The following is a 27,532-nucleotide window of genomic DNA, read 5'->3' on the forward strand; positions in this document are numbered from 1 at the left end:
TAGATCAGCATTGAAACTGTATAAACAAGACTTTGAAATACAGTCATTATGCTAACTACGTTAAGATAAACTTAAGTATATTGTAGAGAGCCCAGGACATACCAATGCACGTGCAATCTTGGATCTTGGAAATAACATGGTTGTTCCGAAAGATTTTAGAAAAGAAAGTCATGAATACAGTTTTGATTCCTTTTTTCAGAATGAGAATCTTTTGAGAGGTGATGAAGTACAATGGTGATCAATTAGAAATGTTTTTAATTGGTGTTTAGAGACTGTGAAATGTATTGGAATGTGTAATGTTATTTTGTAGCGCCCTTTGCTTAGTATTTAAATAACTGTTAGAGCCAGAAAGAGATGTCAATTAGAGTCATTTTTTTTTAAATAGACGCATCAAAAGTTTTCCTATCCAGCAACAATTTTCAAAACATACTTTGTTCGGTGGAATTGTTGTGTTCCTACATCTACATCCACAACAAGCTTGGAGAGGGTGGATGCTAGGAAATTGTTTCCATTAGGCGAGGAGACTAGGTCCCATGGACACAGCCTTAGAATTAGAGGGGGTGAATTCAGAACAGAAATGCGGAGACATTTCTTCAGCCAGAGAGTGGTGGGCCTGTGGAATTCATTGCCGCAGAGTGCAGTGGAGGCTGGGATGCTAAATGTCTTCAAGGCAGAAATTGATAAATTCTTGATGTCACAAGGAATTAAGGGCTATGGGGAAAATGCGGGTAAGTGGAGTTGAAATGCCCATCAGCCATAATTGAATGGTGGAGTGGACTCGATGGGCCAAATGGCCTTACTTCCGCTCCTATGTCTTATGGTCTTAAGCAATAATAGATTCTTTCAATAGCTATCTAAAATGTATGATTTTTGAATATTGAAGGAATAAAATCAATTTGATGCATACAATGTTTATATTTATGAAAGGAAATTAATTGACTTTCACTTGATAGTGCAAAAGTGTGTCTCTCTTTTCAGCAGTATGCATATAACTGAGTTTTGTGTCTCACATGCATCAGAACAAATGGAGCAATACCAAGTTTAAAATGGTCAGAACGATTTCTATTACAGGAGGTAAGCCAATCGACTCCAAATGGTTTTGCTATGGAGAAAGTAGTGAGGACCAAGATGCCCCAAGTTCATTGACAACATGTTCTGCCCCATGTCATTGTTTACCCCATCTTTGGCATCTCAAAATCTTCTGGACCTCTGGACTTGAAATGTACCAGGTCTAAATAGCTTAAAAGTTTGAATAAAAGCTTAAGCAAGATGTTTCATGGTTGCATTGTGCAGTGGCTACGAGTGTCATTTTCCACTTATAGGATGGTGTGGTCAATGTAAATAGATGTTCTTTCTCCCACACAATTAAGCAATGTCATGCATGAATATCCATGCCAGTGTGATGACAGGTACGCAGGCCATATATCCCAATGATTGAATCAAACAGCATGTTCCTTTAGTTGTTCTAAATAGGCACACGATACTCAACCATGCCTTACATGGTAAACCTAAAATCAAACAATCGCTGTTAGTGCTGTTCCACAATTAGGCAGCAGTTGAGGAACCATTCTAAGTGAGATAACAGTTTTTATAATAACTGATAAGACGATCAGTTGAGCTCAAATGTGGCTTATTTATACTTGTTTGAAATGACAGAATGCCCAGAGCACACGGTCCTCCCATGAATCCATCACATTTACTATTTGTAGGAGACTTGTGGTTTCTCGACAAAGAAATTTTCACCTGAATTTGCCACTGGCCAATTGTTATTTTCGCATAGATGTGAGTTGCACATGGTGACCCTGCAGAATTCCCATCATAGCACATTCCAAAGGATTTATCTGGGAAACTGAATTTTCCGCTGAGCAGTCCCTCTTTGGAACCCTCTGAAAGTCCCCATTTAAATTGGAGAGTTCCGATGAAACTAAGTGAAGTAGCTATTTTGGAAAAATATGTAGTCTGACTCCAGAGTCATGACACAATATAGGCCATACATTGCACACACCCCCAACCACATCTCTCCCAGGCCCTTGCACAACCCCCACCTGACACGCCCCACAGGATATGACCTGACACTTTTTCTGGACACGATCATACCCTCATCCACTGCCTGACCTGATGCATCCTCCGCTGCTGTCGCTGGACCTCATCTGATACCACTCTCCCCCTGCCAGCAGACCTGATCTCCAAACTTTACAGATCTGAAAACCTGCATCCACACCCTCAAACTGGATGCAATTCTCCCATCCATTCTGATTGAAATAATGCATCACTTGGCTTACTACTTACATCCTGGCAACTGACCCACAAGGCACTCTACCTGCTATCCATTTAGCATCTACAGTCCTGGTAACCTACCCCTTCTACAGCTGTCACCTTGGCTCTTCCTTATATGGCATCCTGTTACCCTGCACCCTTCTCAGTTGGCACCTTACTTACCTGGCACCCTAAAACCCTATTTATCTGGCACCATACCCTCCCAGCACCCTAACATCACATTTATGTTACCGATATAAAGCTTGACAGCAGCTGTCAACTTAAAATTTCTGAATACTGCAACAGCTGTGAAAACGTTTGTGGTTTATCTTGTTTGACAGTTCTGCTTTACAAAAGAACTGTCAGAATGGAAATTGGCTTTAGATTTTTGAGGTAGCCCTAAGCAGAATTTCCTCTCAGAAATGCAGAGTTCCTTTCTTCCATAAAATGAAGAATCTGAGTAACAATCTGCCAGAGATTGTGATTGTCATTCTTTGGAAAATCCAGTCCTAAAATGCTACATGAAGAGAATGACCAGGAGATCCAGGAGGGACTAAAGTGCAGGCACATGACATTCATGAACTTCAAGATTCACCAAAACCCAAAGAAAAGAAGGTCTACAAACAAATGTACAACAAGAATCTGAAGAAAAGGTGGTGGGTGGAAGGAGGCATACAAAATTCAGCAACTCACTGACAGCCATGATGTGCATGAATTCTTCAGTACAGTCAAGACCACAATGGCTATAGCACCCAAGAGCCTATTCCACTGAGAGCTGAGAATGCAGTGGCACTCATTAAGGACACAGGCAGTCAGCATTTGTTAGAATAAACACTTTGAATATCTGCTCAACAAGAACTTGATCCTGAACCTGAGTGGTCTTGACTGTTTTCCACAGCATTCTACCTGCCACCATTTTAGAGAACCCCATCCTGTCATGAGGTTGAAAAAGCTATTCAACAAGGTTGTTAGTGCGACCAGAATCCCTGCTGCAATATGAGAGGTAGGCATTCCTGGCACTCGAATCTGAAAAACGGTTCTTGAGCTGTTTGTAATTGTGACTATTTTCAAGAAAGGAGATAAGATTGATGGCAGTAATTACAGATTGTAGTAATGACTGTCCACCACAGGGAAGATTATTGCAAAAATGGTCCTCAGTAGCATCCTTCTGGTGGTTAGTTTCTACCAGAGTCACAATGTGGATTCCCCTATCAATAGCCTCAATGGACATAATCATCATAACAAAATGCTGTGAGCATTTACAAACTCTGTACATGGCCTCTTTGATCCCTACCAGCATGCCCCTCCCACACAAATGTGCCCGTTATTTATTAAGTTCCATGGTGGATCTACTGGACAATGTGGATGAACTCTTATCGTTTCAAATTCAACTTCATGCCACTTCAGTCTTTGGCTACCTGGGGAACAGATTGTTTGATGATAAAGACCTTATATCTGGAACTGATTATATTAGACAGAGTGACAATGTAACTACATTTCTCTATGCTTTGAAGATATTGACAATGTACAGCCGACACATGGAGAGCTATCACTTGCAATGTCTTTACAAAATGTTGCTAGTTGAATGTCAGGATGAACACTCCAGTATCAGTGTTCTCTTTGCTGCTAGCATCTCCAGCAGTGAGGCAATGACACCAGTTATGGTCAATCAGTTGCATTGAGTGAACCACGTTGTTCATATGCATGACACAAGACTTCCAAACAATCTCTCCACTCCGAGCTTCGGAGGAGGCCAGAAAAAAATGCCTCAAGGACATCTTGAAAGACTTCCAACTCTTGCCCAAAATTTCCCAAATTGGAGAAGAAGTATGTGACGGTCAACCATTTCAACCATCCCCAACACAGCCTGGTGGAGGCCAAATGTGAACAGTGGAAGAAACATGGGAAAACCTGAGCTTTCTACCCACCCTCCTCATTTACTACCATTTGCCTCAACAATTTTCTAATGCGGCTTTGGACTATGTCGTCAACTGAGGAGCCACAACTATGGAGTGAGAAAAAAATCCATCCTCAGTCTTGAGGAACAGCCTAAGAAGAAGCAAGAAGTGATATTCATCCATATGTAGGGGCATGTTTTCTGCAAACAGAAAATACATGACTTTTTTAAAAAATCATCTCGCAATTTGTGGAGCCTGAAAGTCCCGCTTGCTTCCTCCATAGCAATGCTTGCTCAATCTGAATTGGCTGACCAATAAGTCAGCACTTGTTCTCCTATAGTGTTAATGTGGTTATTTGAAATTTAAAATTTTTGTGTTTGTCCTGATATATATGACAAAAAAACTTCAGCAACATTTCTTATATTTCAACAATGTTTAAACTGAGATGGTAGCAGAAAATGTTTTGGTCATCCGGATAACAAGGCTGATGCCACATACTTGGATTGTTGAATTTCGGATTGTCCTTTCCTATTTTGCAACTGTCAGTTGTCTTTTTATCTTTTCTTTGCAAATAACAGGAAGGAGTTACAGGATTTACAATGTTTATACAAGGAAAGCATTGAACATGCAGCCCAGCAAGCTGAGGTCATCCAGCAGCTACAAGCTCTCAACCTGGATACGCAGAAAGTCCTGAGGAATCAGGAAGATGCTCATGCCTTGGAGTCTAGGTCTTATCAAAAGGTATGTGGTACAATTTGTGTAAATAAAACAAATTTGCAAATGTTTAAGAGTTATAAGATGTTTGGCAAATCACATGATGGATTTTCAATCTCATGATATGGGGTTAATGTGATGGACAGATCACTTGTTTTGTTGTAGGCCACATCTAATTTTTACTCCTTTCAGTTCATTGGAACTTGATCTCCAATCTGTTTAGAAGATAAAATAATTGAACTCCTGAATTGGTATTTTTGTAAAAACAGTATCTATTTTTAAAATAAGCACTTATGTAATTCTAACTTACACCAACATTTATTTTGAGATCAGTCTGACGAACTGAAATTTGTTCTTGAAAGTTAAAGCAGCATGTTTTTGCATACCTTTGAATTGTATTGTTCAAACGTGTAGTGGTTTTATTAGAGAGAAAGAGCTATAGTTGGAGGCAACTATGTAATAGCTTTCTTTCTAACATTTCTAAAATTGTCCAAATTTTCTGAACCAAAGGATTAACATTATGCAAATACAAGCCAGGTGGTATAATATTCAATCGGGTCAATGGGCTGAGGAGTGGCAGATGGAATTTAATTTGCATAAATGTGAGGTATTGCATTTCGGTAAAATAAATAAGGGCATACGTAGTTAATGGTAGGGTGCTGGGTAATGTTGTAGAACAGAGAGACTGAGGGGTTCAGGTACATAAGACTTTGAAATTTGCATCACATGTAGACAAGGTAGTTTAGAGGCTTGTGCGTATTGCTCAAACCTTTGAATATAGGAGTTAGAATGTCATGTTGAGGTTGTACAGGACCTACATGAGGCCTGTTCTGGAGTACTGTATACAGTTCTGGTCACCCTGTTATAGGAAGGATATTATTAAATTGGAGTGGGTTCAGAGAAGATTTACTAGAATGTTGGCAGGAATGGAAGTTTTGAGTTAGAAAGATAGGCTGGGACTTTTTTCATTGGAGCGTAGGAGGTTGAGGGATGACCTTATAGAGGTTTATAAAATCATGAGGGGCATAGATAAGGTCATTTCCCTAGTGCGGGGGAGTTCAAAACCTCGGGCCATATTTTTAAGGTGAGTGGAGAAAGATTTAAAAAGGACATGAGGGGCAACGTTTTACATAGAGAGTGGTTCGTATGAGGAATGAAATGCCAGAAGTAGTGGTGGATGCAAGTACAGTTATAACATTTGAATGACATTTGGTTAAGAATAGAATTAGGTTTTATTGTCATGTCTACTCAAGAACAAAAGTACAGGAGTACAGTGAAAAGTGTACAACGCCACCATTCACCAATGCCATCTTAGGTACAAAAACCAGATTTCAAATGGTTTTCAAATTCAAACCAGTTGGTGCAGACGAATTGGACAGAAGGGTCTGTTTCCATGCTATATGACTATGTTTCTGTTCTCCATGCAGTTTGGAATATGCCAAATTGGGATAATGTTTTTAGAGAAGCCTTTTGAGGCACCTCTCACTAAAGTGTACAGATATTGTACAGGCTTCAATTGTCAAACTATTCTTTTCTCCCAAGTAGAAATATATGTTCTATTCCATTTTCTTTGCTTTCATTAGACTTCATTGTCACAGTGACTTTAATGGAGACTAAAGTTGGATAGGATATAAAAACCGTGTTACACATGATCTTGCCAGTTTCTAGAATTAAATCTCTATTGCACCATCAAATATAATCTAAATTTAAGGTTTAAAAAAGAACCAAAATGGAAAATCTCACCTGCGTGTTATAGGGTTAGATGCCTGGTGGTCATGAAAGATTCTACATAAGTGGTAGTTGTTCTCGTTTTTTTTCTTTTACACATTCTCCCATTGATTATTTATTCTGTAAAAGGTTTCTGTCGTCTTGATCTCCAGCTGTGCACCTGTGCTTTTGTCTTGATCTATCCTTGCGGTATTTTAAGAAAGAAAAAGACTTTATCAAGTGCTGACTTTTTTCCCTTGCAGGAATTATTTTGCGTATGATTCTCTTGTGTCTACCTGAATATTCTGTACTGATGATATACATTTTTATGTTAGCACTACAGTGAGCTGAACGCGCGATATGAAGCATTGAAATCCAGTGAGGCACAGCATCATCAAAGACACCTCTCCTTGACAGCTCAACTATATCAAAAGGAGCACCAGATAAACCAGCTTCTTGGAAAGCTACAGCAGGCTTTAGATTCTAAACAAACTGTGACATATAGGACTACTGCTGATTGTTTGGAGCAGGTAAGGTACTGGATGCTAATAGTAGTTTGTTGTATCTGACCAATCTAAAATATTAACAGGGTAGAAAATTCCATTGTGAAACGAATAGGAGTGAATGGCAAGTTGCAGTTGGAAAATCAGAGCTAGCATGTTTCAGGCCTGCCTTTACTTCGGTATTTGCTGCTCTTGAGACCCTACTCTGGGAACTGTTCAACAAAACTCTACCATATATGTACAGGAGTAACAAACTTCATGAACAAAGTAAAGTTGAAGAGATCAAGATATTTGAATGATCTTACATGTACATCTCTGTTCTGATTAATTTTTGAGTTACTTAAAAGCAGGTGAGATTTTCTATTTTGGTTCTTTTTTAAACCTTAAATTTAGATTATATTTCATGGTGCAAAAGTGATTTAATTCTGAAATGACACTGAAAAGCCAGAAGTACACTTAAGTTTAGAAAAAGATTTACAAGGATGTTGCCAGGGTTGGAGGATTTGAGCTATAGGGAGAGGATGAACAGGCTGGGGCTGTTTTCCCTGGAGTGTCGGAGGCTGAGGGGTGACCTTATAGACGTTTGCAAAATTATAAGAGGCATGGATAGGGTAAATAGGCAAAGTCTTTTCCCTGGGGTCGGGGAGTCCAGAACTAGAGGGCATAGGTTTAGGGTGAGAGGGGAAAGATAGAAAAGGGCAATATTTTCACACAGAGGGTGGTATGTGTATGGAATGAGCTGCCAGAGGAAGTGGTGGAGGCTGGTACAATTGCAACATTTAAGAGGCATTTGGATGGGTATATGAATAGGAAGGGTTCGGAGGGACATAGGCTGGATGCTGGCAGGTGGAATTAGATTGGGTTGGGATATCTGGCCGGCATGGACGGGTTGGACCGAAGGGTCTGTTTCCATGCTGTACATCTCTATGACTCTATAATTCATTTCTGATAGAAGGTATACCAAGCTGAAAATGGAGCTTGTTTACATGCGACAGGGCAATAAAGGTAAATGCAGAGAATCATAGAGGTCTAGAGCACAGAAAAGAGGCCCTTCAGCCCATTGAATCTGCACTGGTCAAAAACACACACCTCACTATTCTAATCCCATTTCCTAATCCAGCAGTTGGCCCATACATACAAAGTGCACATCTAAATACTTTTCAGATTTTGTGATGGCTTCTGACACCCATATAGGCAATGTGTTCCAGATTCCCACTATCTACTGGGTGAAAAATTGCTCCCTCACATCTCCTCTAAACCTTCTGCCTCTTACTTTAAATCTATGCCAACTGGTCATCGATCCCTCTAATTCTTCCTGTATATCCCGTCCATGCCCCTCATAATTTCTCATCTCAATCATGACAAGGCGCTGCACAGGAGGCTGGTAAATAAGATAAGAGACTATGGAGTTCGGGGCAAGGTACTTTACTGGCATGGATAGAGGATTGGCTGACTGGCAAAAAGCAGAGAGTGGGAATAAAGAAGTCTTTTTCAAAATTGCAGCTGGTGACTACTGGAGTTCTGCAGGGGTAAGTGCTGGAAGAACTATTCACGTTGTACATTAACAATCTGGATAAGGATTGTTACTAAGTTTGCAGATGACACAAAAAAGCTGGAAGGACAGGTAGTGTTTAGAAAGCAGATAGGCTGCAGAAGGACATGGACATGCTTGCTGAGTGGAGAAAGAAGTGTCAGACGGGCTACAATGTGGCAAAATGTGAAGTTATGCCCTTTGATAGGAAGAATAGAGGCATAGACTATTTTCCAAATGAGGAAAGGCTTCAGAAATATGAAGCACAAAGGGATGTAGGAGTCCTTGTTCAGCATTCTCTTAAGGTCAACATACAGGTTTAGTTGGCAGTAGGAAAGCAAATGCAATGTTTGTATTCATTTCAAGAGGGCTAGAATGCGAGAGCAAAGATGTACTGCTGAGGATGTACACGGCTCTGGTCCAGCCGCATTTGGAATATTATGAGCAGGTTTTGGCCCCGTATCTGAGGAAGGATATGCTAGTGTTGGAGGGGTCCAGAAGAGGTTTCCTAGAATGATCCCAGGGATGAAGGACTTGTCATATGAGGAGTGGCTGAGGATTCTGAGTCTGTAATTCATGGACCTGAGAAGGATGAGAGGTGATCTCACTGTAACTGACAGAATATTGAGAGGCCTGGGAAGAGTAGACATGGAGATGATGTTTCCACTAGTAGGAGACAACCCGAGTGCACAGCCTCAGAATGAAGGGACGACCCTTTAGAACTGAGGTGAGGAGGAGGAATTTCTTCAACCAGAGGCTGGTGAATCTATGGAACACATTGTTAGAAAAGGCTGTGGGACTAAGTTATTGCTTGGATTTAAGATAGAGATAGATAGGTTCTTGGTTAGTAAGGAGATAAAGGGATTCTGGAAGAAAGCAGGAGAATAGGTTAAGAAACATGATCGAATGGTGGAGCAGACTCACTATGGTGAATGGCCTGATTTTGCTTCTCTATCTTGTGATCTTATGGACCTATCTTGCTATCTTAAAGGACCAAAGGACATTCACACCAATTTGCATCTGATCCCCTTTTCATCATCTGTTCCCTTGCCTTGTTTTTCCTGCTCAAGCGAATCACTTTTTACTTATTCAGATTGAATTCCATTGGCCTCTGATCAGCCCATCTACATTCTCCTGCATTCTAAGCTATCCTTTTTACTAATTAGAGCACCACCAATTTTCATATCTTTCTTGTATTCAATTTGAAATTCGGGTGTGACGAGCTAGGCTATAATTTATTGCCCATCCCTAATTGCCTAGAGGGCAGTGAAGAGTCAATCTCTTTGCTGTGGTTCTAGAATCATAAAATGGCCAGATGAGATAACAACACCAGTTTCCTTCCCTAAAGGCCATGAGTGAACCAGATGCTCGTTCCTGACAATCAACAATGGTTTCATGGTCAGCATTGAACTCTTAATTCCAGATTTACTTTCAAATTCCACAACAACTTGCATCCAGGTCCACAGAACCGACTCGGATCTCTGGAATAATAGTCTAACAGAGGCCACATTGGACTGTACTGCCACACATGGACTTGTCCTGACAGTGGAAGATCCTTGTCTGCTAGGAATCGCTGATGAGTGATGTGTGAGTCTAATGAGAGTACCACGGTGTCATCGCCTCCTGAATCATCCACAAACTTACGGACCAACCCTTCTTCATTCCCCAACATTTCCTGCAGAACCCCATTGGATACAGGCTTCCAGTCACAAAAAACAACCCTCAGCCATCACCCACTGCTTCCTGGCACTTAGCCAATTCTGGATCCAATTAGCCAAATTTCCTTGGATTCCATGGGCTGTCACCTTCGCTGTTAGTCTCCCATGTGTGACCTTATCTAAAAGCCTTACTGATGTCCAAATAGACTCCATAGAATGCATGGCCTATATCTCAGTCCTGGTCACCTCTTAGAGATATTCCATCAAGTTGCTCAGACATAACTTCTCCTTAACCATCCTATGCTGACTGTTCTTAATTAATCCATGCTTCTCCAGGTGTGGATTAATTCTGTTCCTCAGGTTTGCATCCAGTATTTTCCCCATCACTGAGGTTTGACCAACAAGCCTGTAGTTACCTGGTTGATCCCTTCCTCTCTCTTTTTGAATAATATGCCACACTGACTGTCCTCCAATCCTGTATCACCTCCCCTGTGACCTGATAGGAATAGAACGTTATTACCAGTGTCCCTATTATTTCCTCCCTTGAGTCACTCAACAGTCTGGAATATTTTTCATCCAGCTCAGAAATTACATTCTTTATGCATGAATGATGCTTGACTTAAGCTCATAGAAAAGTAGATGAATGAAGTAATCCTTATCATGGTGTTCACAATGGCCACTTCCACATGGGTCCAGTAATGAAGAATGGGAGTAGCGGATAAATAGAGGATGTATATAGGATAAGACAGTGTCAAAGGGGAACAACAACATCTCAGCATTGACCCTTGCATAATAGACAATCCTGTAGAGTGTAGAAGTAGGGCTGTCTTCTGTGGAGCATGTGATTCCTGATGCGAGATCAGAACGTAACGTCTGGTACTATTAGGAGAACGAATGAAGGATGCAATTAACAATATTGAAAGAAAATAATCATGGTGGGGAATCAATTGGTTACATTGAGTGTTCTGGTGAGGTCATTAAAACACTGCCTGGAAGGAAATGAATCATGGAAATCAGAAAGGTGACATTTTCTTGATGTTTGCTGATCCTTTCCTGGATCTGACTGCCATCCTCCTGGTATTTTTCTAATTCCTCTCATTTACCATTGTTCTTCCTCTGCCTTATAACACCCTTTCTGACTTGATCTCACTCTCACTGAGCTCCTAAGATAAGAGTTATAGTTTCCTCCGCCACTTTTGCATTGTTTTTGACCTTCAGGCCTAAATGTTCCTTGATGGCCAGGCTGGACATCCTTTCCTGGCATATCTGGGATCACCATGGACATCCAATCCATCTACACCTCCATCTGCCATGACCAGGGCCTTCAAGCCCTCTGTTTCTTCCTCTCCTGACGTCCCCAACAGTACCCTTCCACTGACACTCTCCTTTGTTTGGCTGAACTGGTCCTCACCCATAACAATTTCTCCTTCGAATCCTCCCACTTCCTCCAGCCCTAAGGGATAGCCATGGGCACCCATATGGGCCCCAGCTATGCCTGTCTCTTTGTCAGCTTGCGTAGTTATACCGGCACCACTCCTCACCTCTTCCTCCGCTACATTGATGGCTGCATTGGTGCCACCTTGTGCTCCTGCGAGGAAGCTGAGCAGTTCATCAACTTCACCAACACATTCCACCTTGACCTTAAATTCACTTGGACCATCTCTGACACCTCCATCCCCTTCCTGGACCTCTCCATCTCCATCAATGACGACTGACTTGACACTGACATTTTTTACAAACCCACCGACTCCCACAGCTCCCTGGATTACACCTCTTCCTACCCTACCTCCTGCAAAAATGCTTTCCCGTATTCCCAATTCCTCCACCTCCGCCATATCTGCTCGCAGGAGGACCAGTTCCACCACAGAACACACCAGTTGGCCGCCTCCTTTGAAGACCGCAATTTCCCTTCCCACTTGGTTGAAGATGCCCTCCAATGCACCTCATCCACATCCCGCACCTCTGCCCTCAAACCCCACCCCTCCAACCGTAACAAGGACAGAATCTCCCTGGTCCTCACCTTCCACCCTACCAACCTTCGCATTAACCGCATCATCTGCCGACATTTCCGCCACCTCCAAACGGACCCACCACCAGGGAAGTTTTCCCCCCACCACCCCTTTCTGTTTTCCACAAAGACCGTTCCCTCTGTGACTACCTGGTCAGGTCCACGCACCCCCAACAACCTCCCCTCCCCTCCTGGCACCTTCCCCTGCCACCGCAGGAATTGCAAAACCTGCGCCCACACCTCCTCCCTCAACTCTATCCAAGGCCACAAAGAAGCCTTCCACATCCATCAAAGTTACACCTGCACATCCAGCAATGTCATTTATTGTATCCGTTGCTCCTGATGCGGTCTCCTCTACTTTGGGGAGACTGGATGCCTTTTCATTGAGCGCTTTAGGGAACATCTCTGGGACACCCACACCAATCAACCCCACCGCCCCGTGGCCCAAAATTTCAACTCTCCTCCTACGCTGCCAAGGATATGGAGGTCCTGGGCATCCTCCACCACCACTCCCTCACCACCTGATGTCTGGAGGAAGAACACCTCATCTTCCGCCTCGGAACACTTCAACCCCAGGGCATCAGTGTGGCCTTCACCAGTTTTCTCATCTCCCCTCCCCCCACCATACCTCAGTTCCAGCCTTCCAGCTCAGCACCATCCTCATGACCTATCCTACCTGCCAATCTTCCTTCCCACCTATCCACTCCACCCTCCTCTCTGACCTATCATCTTCATCCTCTTCCCCCCCCCCATCCCCCCATCCATCTATTGTACTCTTTGCTACCTTCTCCCCAGCCCCACCCCCCTCCCATTTATCTCTCCACCCTGGATGCTCCCTGCCTTCATTCCTGATGAAGGGCTTTTGCTCGAAACGTCAATTTTCCTGCTCCTCGGATGCTGCCTGACCGGCTGTGCTTTTCCAGCACCACTCTAATGTCGACTCTGATTTCCAGCATCTGCAGTCCTCACTTTTGTCTTGAATTGTGTTTAAGTTCATTTCAGAACAAGTCGGTTGACCATACAGCTTGCATCCCAAAGTGGGTAGTACCAGCGGTACCATCAGAATCTTGGAAGAAATATGTAAACTTACTCTTTAAAAATAAAATATAGCTTCTTCCACAGTTAGTTGTTGGATTTGTTCACACTACTGAACCTCGCCAGTATTGAGAATTATTTTGATATTGCCCCCATTGTGATATAGTTCCATGTGGCAGCCAAATAACAGGAATCCACAAGCAGCAAGGAATTAAATGAGTGAGAGGATAATGTTTGCTTGGACATTGTGTGAATTTTACTCTTTCAGGAGCAGGGCTTTGGATCTCTAACCTTCAACTGACACATTGAGGTAGTCAATTGGGACTTTGATTTGATGCTTTATGCAGACGACTACATTTCCCTCTTGGCCAGTAGGGTAGGTGTGAATGTGGATTTGAGGTTACAATCAGATTACCCATGATGGACTAGACTCACGGAGCTGAATGGCCTATTCATCTGCTTTTTCATTTGTTGATATTCTTGCATGTTAAGGTGTGGCTTACACCTAAGTTCATCTCATCCTAAGGTGAGAGGTTTATAAATTAGACACTGATTACCTTACTGGCCAGATACTTGTTTGAATCATTAAGGTATCCTTGATAAATTTATAGAGTGTAGCCATAAGATCCCTGAGAAAAAGAAAGAAAACAAACCTGGCCTTCTGTGATGAAAACCTTTTGAGAGTTTCAGTAATTGTGATGTAGATTTAATGAATCAGTGTCTTAATGGATCAGCTGATATTTCCATACTGTACACATGCATGATTCCTATTGAAATCCTTTATGTTTGTGTGGGTGGGAGAGAGGACATAGAAAGGGCATCATATTTGATAAATATTTCATGGTGTTTACAGAAGCTGTTCAGTGGGTGTTTGAATGGTTGGTTATGCTTGCTCTATTGTTATTCTTTAACCTGCTTACATCAAAGGCACTATCAATATGTAGTATATTTTTCAACCATACCATTGCACAATGCACTTCCAATTACTAATTCATAGCATCTGACAGAGCAAATATATTCTGATCTGATTTAAAATTCATTTTCAACTTGACGGTACACTAATAATTTTAAATATTTTGGTTGTTAGAACTGTTTTTCGTGGTTAAGTCTCAGTAGAGGTCGACATTCTCACCTGCCAACTATTCACGTGAGAAATATAATCAGTTTTCAACCGGGAAACGAGGTTGCACGAGAAATGCTACGGATGGGAAATGCAGTTCCTGCTAGCTGACCTGTGGAGTCACTCAGCACTGAGTCTACAGCCTATTATTCATTCTGTAAGCTGAAGGGATGCATTTAAAGAGCACCGGGTTAAAGTAAAAGGATAAAAGATTAAAAAATTTAAGAAGTCACAAATGGGAGCAAAATACGGACATAATTAATGTAGAGCAGTACAATGTTAGCCATAGTTCTCCAGATCACTTTATTGTTTGCCACCATTGTTTGTTTCATTATGTTGTTCACATTGCATTGAGGAGCTTTTTGCTAGATTTGACTGTACGAATTTGACTCATGTTAGGGTGCTTCAGCTAATTGAGAAAGAGTGCTCTAAAAAAAGATCAGTTCAGACATTTCTCCATATATTTGGGAAGCTTCTTAAAGCAAGTGTCAGGCAGTTGAAATTTGGTCTTGCTTGACGAGCAAACAATGGACCTCTTCCAGTCAGCAACTGTTCACGTGATAACAGCCGAGTAAGTGGTCCCCACCAGAAAATTAGGCAACTGGAGATAAGGGGAGCAGAAATGTATCCCTCACCCACGTTCTGTAGTACACCAGAAAGTCATTGCTTTTCTGATCAATCACCTCACACCCACCTGAAGTGTTATAGTGAGATCAATGAATCAAGCTTGGTGATCTTCAGACTGCCTTGCTCAGTGAGGGGAGGCATGTCAGCCAGCTGGTTCAGGCATGCATTACTTCTCTGTATTTAAGTTGTGCGTGATGACTTTGCAAATCTCCATCATTGTGGTTTTGTTTCTGCATGGTTCGAGATTCAGGGCCCTGAATGTTGGTGTTGTTGCTGCAAAATAGTTGTTGACAAAAAAAATACAAAATAAGGTATTGGGACTCTTGGGATTTAATTTAAAAAATTATAGCCAACTATATGTGAATTGTTCATGGGTGTTGTATAGAATGAACAGTTTTCTTGGAAGGTGATGCTCAATCTATTGATGTTCCATATTTTGCAGATTTAGTCATTAAAATGTCACAATTTTTCTGTGATTAAAGCAGTTTAGAGATATTTCTGTCCATCTACTTGTATTGTGCGTGTAATTTACCTTGATAGTTGTTAAATTTGTGACTACTATACACAAAGATATTGGTGTTGAAAATTGCCGCAAGTCCCAATTTTAAAAATTGGAAAATTCTTGCATGGGACATAGGCATCACTGGCAAGGTTGATATTTGTTGCTCAACTTTAATTATCATTGAATTGATTTCAGTGACAGTTAAAAGTCAACCACATTGCTGTGGGCTTGGAGTAACATGCAGGTCAGACGAGATAAGGATGGCAGATTTTCTTCCACAAAGGACATCAGTGAACCAGATTTTGCATGGTCACAATTAGATTAGCTTTTAATTCCGCATTTTACTGAATTCAAATATCATGAAATACAATGATGAGATTTGACAGTCCCCAAACTTTTACCTTGGGCAGTTGGATTATTAGTCTAGTGTCTCTTGGACTCTAATATTAATAGGACAGTTACATCTTGCATGTGAAAAAAGGTCAAAATTAAGTATGAAACAGTGATAGCCAATATGAAAAAAAAACTGTCATGAAGTGTTATTATTTTAATTATATGAAATGAACAGCAGTGCAAAAGGGCTCCAGCAGATGTAATAGAATCAAAGAGTGTCGATATTACAGAAAGATGTCATTCAGCCCATCGAGTCGGAAGAACATTTCACCCAGACCCAGCCCTCGATGCTATTGTACCTCTGCATTTCCCATAGCTAATCCATATCCTAACCTGCACATCCCTGGACAATAAAGGGCAATTTAACTTGGCCAATCCACCTAACCTGCACATCTTTGGACTGTGCGAGGAAACCAGAGCACCTGGCGGAAACCCAAACAGACATGGCAGAACCTGAAAACTCAACACAGATGGTCACCCAAAGCTGGAATTGTGCCTGCTCCATGGTGGTACGAGGCAGCAGTACTAACCACTGAATCACCATGCTGCCCAAACTTATTAACAATAAATAAGATGCAGACTGCATTGCCATTTAATTGCCTGGCACTACAGCAGGTACCTGTAATTTTAAATGCATAAGACTTTTTTTTTGTAAGCCATTTCAGATTGCTAATTTACATGCTGAGTGTGTAGAATGTATGATTTCATAGAAAAATATTTTATTCTCAACACCACCAATGAATTATCAGTCAATCTGAATTCATCTGTAGCAATGACCTACTATAATGCTCGCCATCCATTTTATTGATAGAAATCTGCCAACCATTGCTAATTCACCTGCTGAATATGCAATTGGTGTGAACAGTGATATTGAGCAGAGCAAATTCATTCAGTGAATGTGGTCAAGATCCAAGTGGCAGTCTTTGCTTTGTTCCTTTACAATGCTTTGAGTTAAACACAAGCAAAGATGTTAAATAGAACAGGACTACAACATAACCTCAGTGAATGTCATTAAGTTATAAATACGGTGGTTACAAGAGCAGATGAGATGCTAGGAATACGGCAACGAGTTACTCACTTCCTGACTCCCTAAAGCCTGTCCACCATCTGCAAGGCACAAGTGTGTTGGAATACTTCCCGCTTGCCTAGATGAGTATAGCTCCAACACTGAAGAAGCTTGACAAAGCATCAAGGACAAAACAGCCTACGTGATTGGCACCACATCCACAAGCATTCACTACCTCCACCATTAAAGCTCAGTTGTATGTATCTTCTACAAGGTGCAGTCCAGAACTTTGCCAAAGATCCTTAGACAGTGCCTTCCAAGCGCATGACCACACCATCTAGAAGGACGAGGGCAGCACACAGATGGGAGCACCACCAGCTGCAAACTCCTCTCTAAGCCATTCACCATCTTGACTGGAAATCGCTGTTCCTCCAGTGCAACTAGGTCAAAATTCTGGAATTCCCTCCTGAAGAGCATTGTGGGTCTACCTACAGCACATGATTTGCAGAAGTTGAAGGAGGCAGCTCACCACCACCTTCTCAAGGGCAACTAGGGATGAGCTGTAAATGCTGGCCAGCCAGAAATGCCCATGACCCATGAGTTAATAAACAAAACTGCAGTCAGTGAAAGTAAAGTCATCTGTGTGGATTCAAAGAGAAATTGCTTTGAAAGCCTCTACACTTAATGTGAAGGAGTCAGTTATTTTGACTGTTCTAGCCATCAAAATAGCATTAACACATTTAACATCCCAAACACTGAGGCAATGACAATCCTTGATCAGCTGAGATGGGCTGGGCATGTCATCCACATGACTGACACAAAACTCCCCAAGCAGGTGCTCTACTCCCAGCTCTGAAACAGCAGGTGAGCTCCTGGTTGACAGCGGAAGTACTTCAGTGATACCCTCAAGGCTTCACTGATGAAGTGTGACTTTTCAACAGACGCCTGGGAATCACTGACCAAAGTGGAGGAGGAACCTTTGAGACTTGCCATTGGGAAAAAGCAGAAGCCAGGCAAAAACAGGATAAGGAGCACGCTGCCGCACCCAACGTCTCTCCCACATTTTTCCATGACCACCTTCTGCCCCAAGTGTAGCAGAGCCTGCAGAAGCAACATCGATTTATACAGCCACCTATGGACTCACCCTTAGTGTGATAGAGTCATTCACATCTGCAAGCAATCAGTAATGATGACCTATTCAGCATGCCACCTTCCCCAACTCATCACTATGTAGAACAGGCAATGGCCATCAAAGTCATAAATTCAACATTGCTGCACTATTTTCTTATTTGAAATAGATACAGTGATGTGCATGTTGTACCTCAGATAGGAGAATGGTGAATGGTGTAGAGAGTTAGTGGAGTACATTTACTACCATGACTGGATCTCAGTCTGAGGGAGTGTTCTGAGGAAGGTTCACTTGGCGTGAAACGTTAACTTGCCAAACTGTTCTAGTGATTTCCGTTTTTGTTAGAAAATGCAAGTCATTTTATTCTTCGCAGGTATAATCATCGTTGAAGGTGAATTTGCATGTTGGATTGGCCGCAAGGCAAATGAATTCTTGTTTTTAAGACAAATAATTTATGCTAAATTTATACAGGGCATTGGTTAAGCTATAGTTGGGCTTTTGTGTGCTTTTCTGGGCAGTCCAATACAGTAAGGATTTTGGAATTATGGAAACTGTACAGCAAACTTCATTAGACTTACCAGGAATAAGAGGCTCTGGTCATGAATTAAGATATACTTGAATGGGAAAGAAAATTGTGTTGCTGTAGGCAAAGAGTGGGGAAGTGGTTTGAATTAAATAACTCAAACAACTAACAAAGGCTGATGGGCTCATTGACCACCTCCTGTCCTGTAAGACTCTATGAAGAAAGGCTTCTAAACTGAGCTTCAGCAAGAACAGAGGCCTTGAAATTATAGGAAGTTTTGAAAAAATGTATAGTGAACAATTGTTTGCATTATTCTAGTTGGTGAATTGATCACAATGACCATAGATTGAAGGCCAATATGCAAGAAACTAAGTTAAAACGAATATCACAGGGAAATCATTAGAAAAAAAAACCTTGCTAAAAGTAACTATTAAAATAGAGACTATAAAATCATTTGAGAATGAATTGTAAGTGTTTGAGTAGGGAAAGATTCAAGAGGTCCAGGAATGGGCAGAGAGAATATCATTTCAGTAACTGGTAGAAAAGTTTATAGACTTGTTGGTTCAGTGAGCCTCTTTGACATGAGTTGAATAAAATGTCATGTGTTGCTTTTAACAAACAATGCTTATTAATTCTCCTATTCTGTTTCTCTTTTTACACTTTTATTTAAACATTCTAAATAATTTCTTTCTTATCTGTTTCTTCTTTCATCTTACTCTAATAGGCTGAGTATTTTTGGGCAAAGTGTTTTCTAGGTGACATGTGAGTGTTCCACCTTGGTCTATGTCGACTTTTTTCATGCCATCATTCTCTCTTCAGCTCATTAATTATGCAGCTGGCCTCTCTGGTGGCGATCTCATAGAATTGTGCAGCAGGAAAGGCAGAAGTGCTCATCCAGATCAGGACTTTGCAACGTTCATGCAGCGTGTCATATTAAAATCCCAGTTTCACAGCCCTTCAACCATTGCAAGCTAGGAACTGCCATTCACACTGTGGTCCTACACTGTTATTCCAAAGCCAATAGCACAGAAAGGCATGTTAGTTCCTTCGTTTTCCCACAGGTATTTGGGATTGTTGGTGGATGGGGCTGTGGAAAGGAGGGCAGTACTTTTCCCTGCTTCAGCAACCAGAATGGATGGTGATAGAGGCCTGGGTCATGGTAATATCGAAGGAGAGTCACATACAGCAGTGGAGAAGGAAGATTAATGATTTTTTTGCACTCTGCAGTGGAAATTGCCACCATCTTTTCTATACTATCTCACACTCTCAGGCCTGCTTCTCACTCTAATTCTGTCATTACACGCTCAACTCAACAAGGCTGATGGACTACAACTCTCAGTAATTAATGCACCATGACCACACAATGCTTCTCAATTTCCCAAAATGACCAACTCTTCCTAATCTCTGTGCTTCTAACTCAATCTTCTATCCTGCTTATCTACTCCCACTAATTACTGTTCTATCTACATCATACTAAATTATCCCCTTACTCATTGCAGAAAAAATTGGCACATGCCTAGACCTGAATCAAACATTACCCTTGACTGATTGGAGTTACAGTCTTACTGATTGTAGTTGTCCTTGACCCCAGTGAATACTAATCCAGTTGCCAATTGGTTGATGCATATGCAAAGTGTTTTCCTTGTATGCTGCTGGTACATGATGTAGGTGTGATATTATCATAGCAATTTCTCTACCTTCTTGACTATTCAGTGAACTGTGAAAGCTGCCTATCTCTTCCACTGCACTTAATAATCAATGCTTGTCACAGAGACTGGCAGCCTCCAAGTATGCAAAAATATAAGCTATGAGCCATAAGATGCATTCTGTGCTCGTTGCCTGGGATGTGTGTGTATCGCGGTAGGTAAAACAACTTGGCAGAAGCATGCAAGTCGCAATTGCATGTGCTTGCCAAAGTGAATTCTGGAAGGGCTAAAGTGAGGCTCGTCTGAAAGCGGCCATAATAATGTGGTAATGCTAATGATGTTGCATTGCCCAATTTTCTGGTGGAAGAGGATGGTGTCCATGGAACATGCAGGGAAATTGTGATGAAGACGCAGTTGGATGAAAGCTTGGAGAAGCAAGTGGTGAGCTGCTGCTCCAGGTAACTGCTCTGACTTTCATGTTGAGTGTTGGTTCCATCCAGTTTTTCTGGGAAGGAGTGGAGAATGGGCGGTGGCATAGAAACGAAGTGAGATTAATTTGTAATGGGTTTGTGAGTGCACAGAAACATTTGTATAGTTGTTGTTCATTAGTGAGATTCATAACTTGCACCTTTAAACTGAAGGCAAAGATCAATGATCTTTTTCTCAATGTTAAGAATCTGAGTTTTCCATTTTTGCTGTATTTTTCCAACTTTCTCGCCATTCCCCAAACTGCTTGGAGGAGAGTAAAATTTTGGCCTTGGCTTCTGTTGGTAGGAGAGCTGGCTTTTAACGGCTTTCTAAAAAAAAAGTATGTACATAGGATACTTGTTTTAGTACACTAAAGTAAATTTTACAGAATTTTGTGTTGAAATGTAACTGTGTGAACTTGCACATTGCTGGTCATTGCTGGTTCTCTTTCGCCTGTAACATGTGTGCAATGACTTATAGAAAGCTGAACCATTATCATTGGAAATTATGGGCAGGATTTTTCGAGTGGCTGCCATCTGAAGAATCAGCATGAAATGCAACCCTGTGCATACTGGGCAGCTTGACAGCCATTTAACATTCTGAGGAATGTTAATTGGCTGGAGACTGGATTTCCTCCCCTCACTTGGGTGGAGGACTGCATCAGATCGATATTGACCATTCTGATGGCTGGCAACTCTGTAGTCCCAGATGTGCCAATGGCAGCAGTGAGTAACACTGGCAATATTGGTGCTCCCCAGATCCACAGTCATGGCCGACTAACTGCAAGGTGTTCACAGAGAAGTAAGGGATGCTTTGTGGCTCAGCCACGAGTCAGAGTGTGGTTTGTAGGAAGTGGAGGACAGGAACTTCACAAAAGCCTGGATGGGGGTATGGAGCACCTTTGGGCAAGTAGTCCTCAGGTTCGATTTGCACCCAATGTGGAAAAAGTGTGCTTAAGGGCCATGCACCCTCCCCACTTCTTGCTTGAAATCCAAAAAGAATGGTCTGTCAGGCTACCCCACAGCCCCTGAGCTAATTCTGCCAGCCTTGAAATTGAGACCAACACAGGAATCAGCCTTCAAGCCATCTGTATTTAACTACTTAAGGGCCTCAATTGTTGCGAGAGTTGATGTGCTGTCCTCGGCTTTGCCCACCTCATGTGCAACAGATTGAAAAAGAAGGTAATTTTAATAAGCTGTTAATGGTTGCAAGAATTATCTTTGTCACTGCCATTGACACGTATTTTAAATGTCTGTGATTTTAAATGAAACACAATTACTAATATGATTCATCTGAATAAGATATAGCTACATTACTAGCTGAACAGAATTTAAGATAATTGTATCTTTATTATTTGTTCAAAGTGGTTTTTAAAAGCACATTGTGTTTTGTTTGTAAATCAGAGTCACTGTCATTGGATTGGCACAAGGTTTTTATTTTAGATTTTTTTTCATGCTTTTAACTGCAGTACATTGCTAGGAAATATCTTTGCTGGGGAGTGACTGATTCTGTGTTCCACTACACTGCTCATCAGCAGAACCCAAGACAATATGTTGCAGTCCAGCATTTCAAATAGATGAATAAAATCTGAATTAACTAAATCTGCTTTTTATGGCTCAAGTGGTTTCATTAGACTCGAGCACTCTGCTACAGTCTTTAATGAATGCATGCCATATGCTTTAAATGTTCTGGTCAATAGCTGATAAAAAAAATGCAGTATAATAAAGCCAGGAGAAAAGAAGATGTCCTTGTGATAGGCCTCTGTCAAAGGAGTTACTTTAAATTCAGTAACTACTATCTAGACAATATGGCTTGCAATTTATGACCCAAAGGTAGTCATACATTATTGGAATATAGCCTACTGAGCTTCACATTACACAGATGTGAAGCCCTGATTATAGTTGCTTCATAATTAACAGTGATCAGATTTGTTTTGTGGCATAAACGGTGCATGTGTAGAACATTAACCATGGCGCACACTCATTCAAATTCAGCTCAAGGGCTCCGTGGCAGACGGGTCACGAGCTTCAGGGAGTAGAAGCACCAGCTCCTCCATATGTTCTTGCTGCATCTTACTACAACTACGAATGCAAGATAAGTTCCCAAAAGAACCAAATCGTGTTCTGTAATTACAGCACCACTTTCTGCAGGATAGAAATGAGGAAAAGCTAAAACACTCCCTCATCAGATAATTTGTAAATTACTTTACATGGCGGATGCCTAACTCTGTTGGTTTCAACTGCTGAAATTATAAATAATTGTAACAGATGTGGCAATATGGCTGGCCTCCAATAAATGAGACCCTTGATAATATAGCCGACCCTTTGACAGGCCAATTTAATAAAATGTGAACAAAATCTTCTTACTAATAATTTATCATCCTGTTTCCCTATTGGACAAACTTAATTACCCTAGCAGTTAACAAGGTCACACCCAGATGCCAACCTCTGCTACAGTTTTGATAATACAATCAGCAATTGAGGGGTGATGAAAGCTTTGTTGTTTTTTCATTACCTGGCGTCAGATAAGCACAGGTGGCTCAGCCTTACTCGTCAGTTCTTAATAATTATAGACTATTACGGAATGCATAGTTAGCACATTGAAGAGTGCACATTAGCGTTTTTTTTATATGACTGAGGTGCTAACTTATCAGGGAGCATATCCCATGTGACAACAAAACTTGTGCAATATTGTATTCTGCATTGGAATGATATACAGTTTTGAGACAGTGTAGGACTTTAGTTTTGGTTGATTTCCTTTGATTTGACATTCCAAAAGTTAATGCATCCGTGATGCATTTAAGTAAAAAAAAGGTCATTGCTTGAAGTAGTGTGAGTGAACTTTGAGGAACATATGTCAGCACAGCTTGCTAAACACAACTATTGTATATTGGAGATTGGAATTTTGCAACAGTAGAACAGCTAATTCTTTCTTCACCAGGATCCTTTTATTTGGTTTACCTTGAGATACTAGTTATATCTAGTGCATGTTTGCTATAGTCTTTGAAACAAATAAAAGGATTGCTGGCTGCAGTTAAATATCTGAATAGTCCTTAGGGGTTTGGTTCCCCTTCTTTGACCATACTGGCTGCTTTGCCTGCACCATAAGCAAATTGTGACTTGTGCAGTGAGTGGAAGGAGACTGAAACTTTAATTGTTTGAACTCTAAAACAAGTCCATCTGGAGTAGCAAAATAGATCCTTTCTTTTTATAGAGCAAACACCAATATACTGTACTTAAAAATATTTGGCTTGGTTCTTCAACCTGTGTTAATTTCATCAGGGACTAGTTGTGGGTGTTGCAACTGCATTTACAGTCAATGCCTGCAACATATAAATACCCCGCTGAAAATTAACACAGCTTTGAGACTTGTCAAATAAATTCAGAACTGTACATACAAACTGACAAATTTGTGGAGTTGAAAATAACACTTTGAAAATTTAAGTTGATAAGCTGGATTGTTCTTCACAGCTTCACTGGGCATTTATCAGGATTTATATCAGAACAGATTTAGTTGGCTCATCATGAACTAGGAGGCTTTTAAGTAGAGAAAAGGAAACAAGTAAGGGAAAATTGAAAAAGTTGGTTTGATTACTTTTCAGCAAAAGATTTATTTACAAATAGAATTATGGCATTTGTTGGTTTGGAATGTGTTGAATACAACTATAATATCATTGCCTCCATGGCAACATTGATAATATTGATTGAGAGTGAAGATGATCTTCATGATGCTGAAAATATCATTAAGAAATCTCGGTTTATACACTAGGTATTAAAATACAATTAAATACAAATAAATATTTTTAAAAACTCAACATGAAGATAAATAGCCAAGGAAAAGAAAGCTAGTATTGAACATTTTTTGACCACAGGTTACTGAATCTGCTAGTCTTCACTGTGGTAACCTCAGAACTTCAAAGGTTGGTTTGGTTATTCACTATTTTATTTTGCGACTGGAAATCATGCACCTCCAAATGTGTGAAGATATTACATAAGAAATTCCAGATGCTATTCCTTGATGATTAGCAGTTCAAATTATCAAATGGTGAACAACCAAAAACATAAATGGCTGAAAAAATTCAGTAGGACTGGCAGCATCTAAGGAAAGATAACAGAGTTATTGTTTCAGGTCCACTGACCCTTCTTCAGAACTGGGCATGAAACATTATCTCTGTTTTCTCTCCACAGCTGCTGTCAGACCTGCTGAGTTTTTCCAGCAACTTCTGTTTTTGTTTCTGATTTGCAGCATCTGCAGTTCTTTTGGTATTTTGTTTCTATCTCTCTGTCTCCTGGTATGTATCCAAACTGATTTGCAGGGGTTTGGTCCACATAAAAAGTAATTAATGGATATTTTTGGGTTAGGGTATTTGGATTTATGCAATGAATATCTAAACTAATCATGATCCAATTGAACAGCAGAACAGAATAGAGGGACTGAATAGCCTTCATTTACTAATATTCCTCATGATCAACTTGAGGTTTCCCATTAGAACTTTTAGAACTAAATTGGGTACATTTAGACATAAATATGAAAAAAAGTCCTCATAAATACGCTGCCTGCAGTGTTTTATGTTTAATAATGGTTTAAGGGTTTTGGGTTTTCCTGTACTAACTTGGCTCACCAAATAAATACATGAATCAAGCTATGTACTGCAGATTCAGTTTTGGATATATCTGTTTTTTTTTCTTCTGTATTCCTCAAACATGAAAACATTTTTGTGAATGTATCAATTGGGCAGCAGTTTGCGAAGACCATAAATCTTCATTAAGAGTATAATATATTTTAAACCAATTCTTAAAAATATCTTGGGCTTTGCTATTTAAAAAAAACTGCAACCAAGTTGATTTTCAAAGGAAACCTTTGAAAGTACATGGTGAAATAGCTTTTGAATTTTCTTGCTTCACTCTGCAGTTTGAATTGATTTGTATAATCTAATTTTGGCAGTAAATTGTATAATATCTCATGTCCTGTTTCTGTCTCTCTGTCTCCTGGTATGTATCCAAACTGATTTGCATGGCCTGGTCAGTGAAATCCTTTTATTTTGTTCAACCATCAGATGCACCATAATTCCTCCAGTGATTTAGAGTACCTAGTTACGACTCAGAGGTCCGAGATAAAGTTATTGAAGGAGAACCTGAAAGAAACAAGTGGAAAATTAATGGAATGTGTTGCTGATGACAAACTGCTGGAGCTGACGTTTGGTACTAGAGAACGGAAAAGGCAGAAGGTATCCTTTATGTCACTGCATTCGGCAGTGATCTACTGAAACAGTATTCCAAAGTATAGTTTGTAGATCTCGGATTAAGGAAATTACTGTTTGTGACTAGCAGTGCGTGTATGTTACAAATGCAGATTTCTTTACTGCAATAATGTCCTTTGTGTCTATTTCCATTGCTTGTCACAAAAAACAATAAGCCTGTGTGCATCATTATGTAAGGAAAGATTGCAAAGGTTCTATTTTTTCCACATAAATTAAGACATCATTTTACTTGTTTGGTGCGGTCTGTATATTGCAACAATATGCATGAATTTTATGTTAGGAAAAGCTACTATTTTATCTACCGTTGAAGGACCGAGACTAATTATAATTTGACTTTATCTATTATATTATCCATTGGGGGACAGTCATGCTTTCTGGGAATAATTAACTTATTTTACTCAACGGATTTGCCCTCGGTGTTTTGATGGTTACTTAGTGCAATGAAAAAGATTTCTTCCTGCTGTTACTGTAATAAACATTTTATGTAATATTGTACATAATAGTATTGGAAGACATTGGCAATTGTTAATAGCTGGGAAAGAATAAGACATAGCTGAATAAGTGTCCTGTAATTTTGCATGACGTCTCAATTTATTCATTCAGTATTATGACTACTTGTAGTACAACCTTATTAAAGTAAGAATAATTATATAAACACTGGGAGAAATCCGGCTAAACTCTTGAACACCTCTGTATACATGCAAGAGGGAACTGGGGAATCCTAATTAAGAGTTCACTTCAACACTTGCATTTATATAGTGCCTTACAAGGTTGCTGGATGTCTCAGAGTGCTTTGCATCTTGTGATGTATTTTCAAAGTGTTATAAAAATCTAGAAAACACAGGATCCAATTTCTGCGCATGTAAGCTGTCACAAGCAAGAAACGGATAAATCTTCGCCATGACAGTACCTTGCTCTTTTATGTGCACATTAGATAATGTGTGTGGTCTCAATTTAACATCTGTTATGAAAGAAACCTGCATCTCTGACAGGGAGTGTTAGTTTCTAGTTGTGAATTTGAATCCACAACCTTCTGACTCCAAAGCATGATTGACACCAGTGTAGTTTTCTTTATAGAAATTGTATTGCCAGATACCCATGTAAACAAAAAAATTCGGTCAGCAAGTACAAATATTAAACAGTTTGCTTAGATATAAATGCAAGAGAGAAAAGCTTGGGGTTCTTCTATAATTCAATGCTAAATTTTGTAATTACCCAAACCCTACTCGTAAATCAAGCTGAATTGCATATGCCAAGCGAGAAAAATAGCCAGGATTTGGAGGCGCCAGTGTGGGACTGGGGTGTACAAATTTAAACATCACACAACAACAGGTTATGGTCCATTGGGTTTATTTGGAGGGATTAGCTTTCAGAGCACTGCTCCTTCTGTAGGGCAACCACCTGATGAAGGAGCAGCACTCCGAAAGCTAGTGCTTCCAAATAAACCTGTTGGACTATAACCTGATGTTGTGTGATTTTTAACTTAAAGAAAGGTAAAAGCTGAATAGCTGTTTTAAAGAAAATTGATGCAGCCCCAGAAGCTGAGCA

The 27,532-nt window shown here is 40.5% G+C and overlaps 1 protein-coding gene across 4 annotated transcripts in view; it reads left to right on the top strand.

Moving 5' to 3' along the window:
* Positions 1-27,532, top strand: part of cntln (centlein, centrosomal protein) — a 461,183-nt gene that overhangs the window by 108,819 nt on the left and 324,832 nt on the right. For 3 of the 4 annotated variants that reach the window (XM_072589059.1, XM_072589060.1, XM_072589058.1), the window contains 3 exons: positions 4,737-4,895; positions 6,911-7,105; positions 25,781-25,951. In XM_072589059.1, coding sequence (XP_072445160.1) covers positions 4,737-4,895; positions 6,911-7,105; positions 25,781-25,951 — 525 coding nt within the window. The remainder of the gene's footprint in view (positions 1-4,736; positions 4,896-6,910; positions 7,106-25,780; positions 25,952-27,532) is intronic. The other variant, XM_072589063.1, reaches the window with a different exon arrangement.

Source organism: Chiloscyllium punctatum, chromosome 2 (genome assembly GCF_047496795.1).
Source record: "Chiloscyllium punctatum isolate Juve2018m chromosome 2, sChiPun1.3, whole genome shotgun sequence".
NCBI classification, from domain to species: Eukaryota; Metazoa; Chordata; class Chondrichthyes; order Orectolobiformes; family Hemiscylliidae; genus Chiloscyllium; species Chiloscyllium punctatum.